Genomic DNA, 8,822 nt, shown 5'->3' with positions numbered 1-8,822 from the left:
CCAGCACTTTGGAAGGCCAAGGCGGGTGGATCACTTGAGGTCAGGAGTTCGAGACTGTTTGGACGAACGGAGGCAAGATGGTGCACTTCCGGGTTCTTCATCATTAACTTTTCCCGCGCGCGAAAATGCAGCCAGCGCCCAGGGAGGGTGCAGACCAACCGGGCATGCGCCAGGTGACGTCAATCCGAAGAGACCAAGATTTACCTGGTCGCACCTGCGGAACGCCCCCCCGACACGCCCGTGCCCCGCCTATTGCCCTCCCACTCCTAGAAAAGCCGCTCTCAGCCAGGGCCCCATGCGGACTTCCCAACCCCACTCCTGTCGGGATGTCGGGACTGCAGGAACTCCGTCGGAGAGCCCCACCGGGGGGACTCTGCCGGCCTCCTTTGCCGGAGGCCGACAGACCTCTCCCCCACACCTTAGGTGACCAAAAATAAACTTGTAGTTTTGCTCCTACCCTTGCCTGGTTGCTGGTTCTTTTGTGCTCGCTCTGGTGGTCTTAGAAAAACAAATCAGAGACCAGCCTGGCTAACATGGTGAAACCCCGTCTCTACTAAAAATACAAAAATTAGTCGGGCATGGTGGCAGGCGCCTGTAGTCCCAGCTACAGGCTGAGGTGAGAGAACTGCCTGAACCTGGGAGGTGGCGGTTGCAGTGAGCCAAGATCACACCACTGTACTCAAGCCTGAGCAACAGAGTAAGACTCCGTCTCAAAAAAAAAGCAAACAAACAAAACTGCAGTTCTTTTCATAATGACAAACTACCTTACACTGAATGAAATCAGATTTGCTTCCTGGGGAGAAGGCAAAGGCAAAGGGAGGTGGGAAAGGGCAGACATACCTTCTATGAGAGCAAAGGATTATCTGGCTGTATTCTGTCTTTAGCAGTCCTCACAGAGCCTAGGCAACCCTCAGAATCCCTGAATTGCCTTAAGCCCATCTTTTTTTTTTTTTGAGACGGAATCTCTCTCTGTTGGCAGGATGGAGTGCAGTGGTGTGATCTCAGCTCACTGCAACCTCTGCCTCCCAGGTTCAAGAGATTCTCCTGTCTCAGCCTCCTGAGTAGCTGGGACTATAGGCACGCACCACCACTCCCAGCTAATTTTGTATTTTTAGAAGAGATGAGGTTTCACCATGTTGGCCAGGATGGTCTCAGTCTCTTGATCTCATGATCTGCTTGCCTCAGCCTCCCAAAGTGCTGGGATTATAGGCATGAGCCACCATGCCCAGCCTTAAGTCCAGTTTTAAACTCTTCCCTAGGCTAATCAGTAACCAGCAGAGGAACATAAAGGAGAGGAAGTAGGAAAGACAGCCAAATGGAAGCTCAGGAAAGAAAACAAATCTGGATCTAGATCACTTCTTTACAGAGTTTGCACGATACAGAATAATTAATCCCTGTATAGTAAGTAGCAGAAAAGGTCTCTCGTATTTCTAATTTTCAAGGCAACAGTGTGATTCCAGGGGTGAGGAATTAATGATTAAACCAAGAATACAGTTTGTTTGTTTTTTTTTCCCCAATAGAGATGAGGTCTTGCTATCTTTGCCCAGGCTGGACTCAAACTTTCCAGCTCAAGCAATCTTTCCACATCAGCCTCCCGAGTTGCTGGGACTACAGGCACATGCCACAGTCCCTAGCTCAAGAAGGGAATTTTAACTCCAGATTTGCAACATTTCCTTCTAACTAGATTTCTTTCAAGTTCTTTCAAAGTATGAATTGAATCTTTAGTTCTTTTTTGAATTCACCTTTTCTCAACAATGCTATGATTAAGGATGTTCACTAAAAAAAAAAAAAAAAGAATGAAAAAAAAGGATACTCATATACAGAGAGAATGGGAAAAAGCAGAAAGGGGAGGAAACAGGTCCAGGGACAGGTCAAGGGACCTCGTGTAAGTATGTTAATATAAGAACCTAAGAGAGGTCCTTATAGGACAGCTGTAGAGCACAGAGGTACGTACAGGCAGACTCTGTACGGCTCTTAGGTTGGAGAAGGGACACAGACTCACCGTTGTTCGGAGTGCCACATGGGGACAGAAAATAGCCAACTGCCGCACTGGCTCATTGTGAATGTTGAAAAAGATAGTCATGGCGACCAGGACATCATAGCTGTGAGCCTGGCAGAAAGCATGCAGATCTGCAAGGAGGTTAGACCTCTCCAGAAAGGCCTGAAAGGGAAGAAACGGAGAGGGATGAAGGACTTTCTCATCATCATCAATAAAACGTCCTTGGGCCGGGCACGGTCACTCACGCCCGTAATCCCCGCACTTTGGGAGGCCAAGGTGGGCGGATCACCTGAGGTCAGGAGTTTGAAAGCAGCCTGACCAACATGGAGAAACCCCATCTCTGCTAAAAATACAAAATTAGCCGGGCGTGGTGGCGCCTGCATGTAATCCCAGCTACTTGGGAGGCTGAGGCAGGAGAATCGCTTGAATCCGAGAGGTGGAGGTTGCGGTGAACCCAGATCGCGCCATTGCACTCCAGCCTGGGCAGCAAGAGCGAAACTGTCTCAAACAAAAACAAAAAACACGCTGATAATGTATGTAACATGCCCAGCGTGTTCAAGGCTCTCCTGTTCTTGCAATCAAACAAGCAAAGTCTTTGCCTTGTGGGTATTTTTTTTTTTTTTGAGAAGGAGTTTTGCTCTTGTTGCCCAGGCTGGAATGCAATGGCACGATCTTGGCTCACCGAAACCTCCTCCTCCCGGGTTCAAGCGATTCTCCTGCTTCAGCCTCTCGAGGAGCTGGGATGACAGGCATGTGCCATCATGCCTGCCTAATTTTTCATTAGTAGAGGTGGGGTTTCTCCATGTTGTTCAGGCTGATCTCAAACTCCCGACCTCAGGGGATCCGCCTGCCTTGGCCTCCCAAAGTGCTGGGATTACAGGTGTGAGCTACCGCACCCAGCCCGCCTTGTGGGTATTTTTATTCTAAAACAGAATAATGGGGTATACAAATAAGAGCGGACATGTGAAAACTGCTTTTCTCTATCCTTGGGCTTTTCTCTATCCTTGTTATTTCTTGTGTGTGTGTGTGTGTGTTTTTTTTTTTTTAAGCCTTGGCATTTCTTTCTTTCTTTTTTCTTTGTTTCTTTTTTGAGATGAGTCTCATTCTGTCACCCAGGCTGGAGTGCAGTGGTGTGATCTTGGCTTATTGCAACCTCCACCTCCTCCTGAGTCCAAGCGATTCTCATGCCTCAGCCTCCCAAGTAGCTGGGATTACAGGTGCCTGCTACCATGCCTGGCTAATTTTTGTACTTTTAGTAGAGAAGGGGTTTCACCATGTTGACCAGGCTAGTCTCGAACTCCTGACCTCAGGTGATCCGCCTGCCTCGGCCTCCCAAAGTGCTGGGATTACAGGCATGAGCCACTGTACCCGGCCAGTCCTTGGTATTTCTATATGTCAGTTTGTATTTGATTAAGGTACTTGGCAAGCCTTTTATGTTTTTGTTTGTTTCTCGAACTAGGTTACGAACCATGAGAGAAGAGACCATGCTCTCGTGTTTTATTTAATTATTTAGTATTTTTACACAGTACTTACTAGAAAGCTGTGTAGAGTATGTATTCAGATCAGATGAATTATTTTATTTATTTTTTTGAGATGGAGTCTCGCTCTGTCACCCAGGCTGGAGTGCAGCGGAGTGACCTTGGCTCCCTGCAGGCTCCGCCTCCTAGGTTCAAGCGATTCTTGTGCCTCGGCATCCTGAGTAGCTGGGACTACAGGTGCCCAACACTGTATCTAGTTAATTTTTTTTTTTTTTTTTTTTTTGTATTTTTAGCAGGGACAGGGTTTCCCCATGTTGGCCAGGCTGGTCTTGGATTTCTGACTTCAAGTGATCCACATGCCTCTGCCTTCCAAGTCCTGGGATTTACAGGTGTGAACCACCATGCCCAGCCAGATGAATGATTTAAACCACTATGACATGGAACCAGGTATTCAGACACCATTATTATTATTTTTGGTTTCCATATACAGCATTTAATTGAACACTATTATTAAAGTTATATTCATCGATACATTCAACAAAGTTTACTGAGCATCCGCTATGTGCCAGACACTGTTAAAGGTCCTAGAGCTACAACAGACAAAAAAGAAACAGGGTCCTGGTGGAGCTGATAAACTAGCAGAGGAATATAGACAATTAACAGGGAAACCAGGAAACAAGATCCTTTTAGTGTGTTAAGTGCTTTGAAAAACAAACAGGCCGGGTGCAGTGGCTCAGGCCTGTAATCTCAGCACTTTGAGAGGCCAAAGCGGGCAGATCACTTGATGTCAGGAGTTCAAGACCAGCCTGGCCAACATGGTGAAACCCCCGTCTCTATTAAAAATGCAAAAATGGCCGGGCGCAGTGGCTCACACCTATAATCCCAGCACTTTGGGAGGCCGAGGCGGGTGGATCACTCGAGGTCAGGAGTTCAAGACCAGCCTAGCCAACCTGGTGAAACCCTGTCTCTAGTAAAAATATAAAAATTACCTGGGCATGGGGACGTGTGCCTGTAATCCCAGCTACTCAGGAGGCTGAGGCAGGAGAATCACTTGAACCAGGGAGGCAGAAGTTGCAGTGAGCCAAGATAGCGCCATTGCACTCCAGCCTGGGGTACAAGAGTGAAACTCCTTCTCAAAAAACGAAAATAAAACAAAAAATTAGCTGGGCATGCTGGCACACACCAGTAATCCCAGCTACTAGAGAGGCTGAGGCAAGATAATTACTTGAACCCGGGAGGCAGAGGCTGCAGCGAGCTGAGATTGCGCCACTCCACTCCAGCCTGGGCAACAGAGTAAGGCTCAAAACAAACAAACAAACAAACATAACTGCTAGAGGTTTTTTGAGCATAGGAAATAGTACTTCAGTTAGGGTGGTCAGGAAAAACCTTCCAAAACAACAGACATCTGAGCTGAGACATCTGAATGTTAAGAAGGAGCCAGCTCTACAAAGAGAAAAGCTCATCTGGGAATGAGCTTAATGGTTCCGAGGAACCGAAAAGAAACCAGTGTGGCTGCAGTACTGCAGCGCAGGAGTGGAGCTGGAATGAAATGAGGCCAGAGAAAAAGACAAGGGCCAGATCAAGCATGGCCCTGTAAACCATGGTAAGTCCTTTAGATTTTATTAAAAGTACAATGAGGCTGGGCATGGTGGCTCACGCCTGTAATCTCAGAACTTCAGAGGCCAAGGTGGGAGAACTGCTTGAGGCCCGGAGTTTGAGACCAGCCTGGGCAACATAGTGAGACCCCGTCTACACACACACACACACACACACACACACACACACACAAGCTAGGTGTGGTGGTGTGCACCTGTGGACCCAGCTACTCGGGAGGCTAAGGTGAGAGGACTGCTTGAGCCTGGAAGGTTGAGGATGCAGTGAGCCATGATGGTACCACTGCACTCCAGCCTGAGGAACAAAGCATGACTCTCAAAAAAAAAAAAAAAAAAATTTAAAAAAGACCACTCTGGCTGCTTCAGGGAGAATGGTTTGTAGGGCTGCAAAAGCGGAGGCAGGAAAACCAGTACTAAGGCTAGTACAGTGGTGCAGTGAGAGATGCTGGACTCTGGTGGTCACAGTGGAGGTGGAGACAAGAAGATAGACACAAAATACGTTTTGGAGGTGAGCCAGGAATGAGGTGCAAGGCCACATGCATAACATGCATAGCTAAAGGTTTTCTCTCCCCACCCACAGTCACAACTTACTCTTACCTCCAAATCCATATATACTGCACTAATGGCCACCTTGATGCCTTGTCTATAGATAGTCTTCTGGTCCTTTCTCAGCATCTGCTCAGTGGTCAGTCCTAGAAAGCAGATGTGAGACTAGGGGTCAAACAGGGGAGGCCAGGTTCCCAAGACCAAGAAGGCAAGGACAGCCAGATGGGTCAAGAAAGGAAAAATAGCCTCTCTTTGGGGCAATGAATGGGGGAGACAATTGAAAATGTAATCACAGCTGGGTGCGGTGGCTCAGGCCTGTAATCCCAGCAATTTGGGAGGCTGAGGTGGGCAGATCACCTGAGGTCGGGAGTTCGGGACCAGCCTGGCCAACATGGTGAAACTCTGTCTCTACTAGAAATACAAAGAATTAGCTGGGTGTGGTGGCGGGCGCCTGTAATCCCAGCTACTCAGGAGGGTGAGGCAGGAGAATCACTTGAACCTGGACTCCATCTCAAAAAAAAAAAAGAAAAACAGAAAATGTAATCACATAATCAAAAGCCATCTTAAATAATTGGTGACAATAGGTACCTTTACAGCAAGGAACTTTGAAGAGAAGGATAAAACCCAGCACAGAGGCTTTTACTTTGTATTTTCCCTCTTCCTATATTGTTTATATATGAGTTCTTTCTTTCATTTTTCCTTTTTATGTCAATAGGTGGTAGATGAGTAGAAGAATATGGTTTTTTTTTTGGTTCTCTTCGTCTTTTGTATACTCACAAAATATTTCTTTTGCCTCCCTAACCAATTCTAAAGATTTCACTCTGATAATTTAGTATACTCTCAGCATATTATATATATATGTTCTATATTCTCTGAATAGACTAGAACCTATGAGGCTCTTTTTGTTTTTCTTGAGACGGAGTTTTGCTCTTGTTGCCCAAGCTGGAGTGTAATGGTGCGATCTCGGCTCACTGCAACCTTTCGCTTCCTGGGTTCAAGCGATTTTCCTGCCTCAGCCTCCCAAGTAGATGGGACTATAGGCACACAACATCATGCCTGGCTAATTTTTCGTATTTTTAGTAGAAACACCTGACCTCAGGTGATCTGCCCACCTCGGCCTCCCAAAGTGCTGGGACTGCAGACGTGAGCCACTGTGCCCAGCCCTTCTGAGGCTCTTAATACATTCCTCCTCATCCTAACCAAGAGCCAGGATAGAACAATCCAGTAAATGATTGATTATTTCATGCTTACGCTAATATGCTACTTCATTTCTCTCTGGCATACAATTTAAATAATCGGCCAGGCACGGTGGCTCATGCCTGTAATCCCAGCACTTTGGGAGGCCCAGGCGGGCAGATCATCTGAGCTCAAGAGTTCGAGACCAGCCTGGTCAACATGGTGAAACCCGATCTCTAATAAAAATACAAAAATTAGCTGGGTGTGGTGGTGGGTGCCTGTAATCTACTTGGGAGGCTGAGGCAGGAGAATCGCTTGAACCCAGGAGGTGGAAGTTGCAGTGAGCCAAGATTTTGCCACTGCACTCCAGCCTGGGTGACAGAGCAAGACTCTGTCTCAAAAAAAATAAAAATAATGGCCGCACGCAGTGGCTCACGCCTGTAATCCCAGCACTTTGGGAGGCCGAGGTGTGAGGATCATGAGGTCAGGAGATCAAGACCATCTTGGCTAACACGGTGAAACTCCATCTCTACTAAAAATACAAAAAGTTAGCCAGGCGTGGTGGTGGGCGCCTGTAGTCCCAGCTACTTGGGAGGCTGAGGCAGGAGAACGGTGTGAACCTGAGAGGCAGAGCTTGCAGTGAGCCAAGATCGCGCCACTATACTACAGCCTGGGCGACAGAGTGAGACTCCGTCTCAAAAAAAAATAAAAATAATATAATGAACAAGGCTTGCCTTTCTGTTTTCTCATCTGGGAGGTAGAAAAGTCAGCTAACGTTTCATACCTGATACGTCAAACTTTGCCTTTTGTAGGGAATCAAATATATCATTTCTCTCGGGTAGGTCTGGGAAAAGGGCTTCTAGTTTCTCCACATATTTGCTGTCCTTTGGGGTTGCCTTTCCAATTTTAAGGTCCATGTTGACACAGTCCAGGATGATGGTTCCTGTGGAGAAGGGAGATGGTGGAACTTGAATCCTGTGACCCTCCACACACGACCACCAGAACATATATAACCTTTACACCAAATGGACACAATACAAGGAGATTTGTATAGCAAAATCTCTGAAAGCAAAATGAGAAACTGGGATGGACTGTGTCCTCAGACCTCCCAAATCCAAACTAAGATGTAGGAAAGGAAATGGGAAAAAAGTAGAAAGAAAGCCTGAGCATCTCAATCCTTGGAGATTTTACAGCCTAGTCAGACAGAGATACACCTCTTGAGTAGGCCAAATCCCAGCAAAGAATCTTCTAAGTTGAAAAGACAGTCTAGTCCAACTCACTCTCTCTCTTTTTCTCACAAGTGGAAAAATGAGAAGAAGAAAGGTTAAGAGATCTGCTCAAGATCACCTCTCTATTTCCTGGAGGAACTGGTATTGGAATCTGTTTCCTGCTTTTTTGGCTAGTCCTCCTTCCATCATAAAGTGATGCCAATAGGAAGCTTCTTGGTCTGTTGCCCTGTACTTCCTTTCTACTTTCTCCAACAAGTATCCCACAGGCCTTTAAACAGATACTTAATTGTCTGCCGAAAGAATCCTATCTTTTGGTATGAGCTGAATGGCTCTGAGAGCATATGGTTAGGCTGGAAGTGTCTAGACTTTTCCACCCTCCCTTCTCAGGGACAGGAATAGAACTACTCGGGTCCCAATCCAAAAGCCACTCTTACCATGCAGAAGGGCTGCAGTTTGCCTGTCCAAGATCTCTGGTGCCCCCTGCAGGATTCTCTCGGTTACCAGGGTAGCGCAGGACCCCACCAGCTCAACTGAAACATGGCAGGGAGGGCAGTGTTTCTGCTCGATGGGTCGATGGTCTAGCACCTCTGCTACTGCCTCCTCTAGGGCTGTGTCACTTCTGTGGAGGGGAAGGTATGGGAAAAGAGAAAGAAAGATAGGTAGGTAGGGACACTCCAGCTGCTTCTAGCCAACCTCTATCCCACCCATCAAGGAAAATGCAGATGTCTCAGGCGAGCTTTTTTTTTTTTTTGGAGACAGAGTTTCACTCTTGTCACCCAGG

At 47.0% G+C, this 8,822-nt stretch overlaps 1 protein-coding gene across 5 annotated transcripts in view; it reads right to left on the bottom strand.

The window, feature by feature from the left end:
• Window positions 1–8,822, bottom strand: part of PRUNE (prune exopolyphosphatase) — a 41,665-nt gene that overhangs the window by 15,977 nt on the left and 16,866 nt on the right. For 2 of the 5 annotated variants that reach the window (XM_011937818.1, XM_011937822.1), the window contains 4 exons: window positions 8,476–8,660; window positions 7,597–7,755; window positions 5,688–5,782; window positions 2,003–2,161 (listed from right to left, as the gene is read on the bottom strand). In XM_011937818.1, coding sequence (XP_011793208.1) covers window positions 2,003–2,161; window positions 5,688–5,782; window positions 7,597–7,755; window positions 8,476–8,660 — 598 coding nt within the window. The remainder of the gene's footprint in view (window positions 1–2,002; window positions 2,162–5,687; window positions 5,783–7,596; window positions 7,756–8,475; window positions 8,661–8,822) is intronic. The other 3 variants (XM_011937821.1, XM_011937819.1, XM_011937823.1) reach the window with 3 other exon arrangements.

Source organism: Colobus angolensis, unplaced genomic scaffold, assembly GCF_000951035.1.
Source record: "Colobus angolensis palliatus isolate OR3802 unplaced genomic scaffold, Cang.pa_1.0 Scaffold169, whole genome shotgun sequence".
In the NCBI taxonomy this organism is placed as follows: Eukaryota; Metazoa; Chordata; class Mammalia; order Primates; family Cercopithecidae; genus Colobus; species Colobus angolensis.
This window is presented reverse-complemented; position numbering and strand designations above follow the sequence as displayed.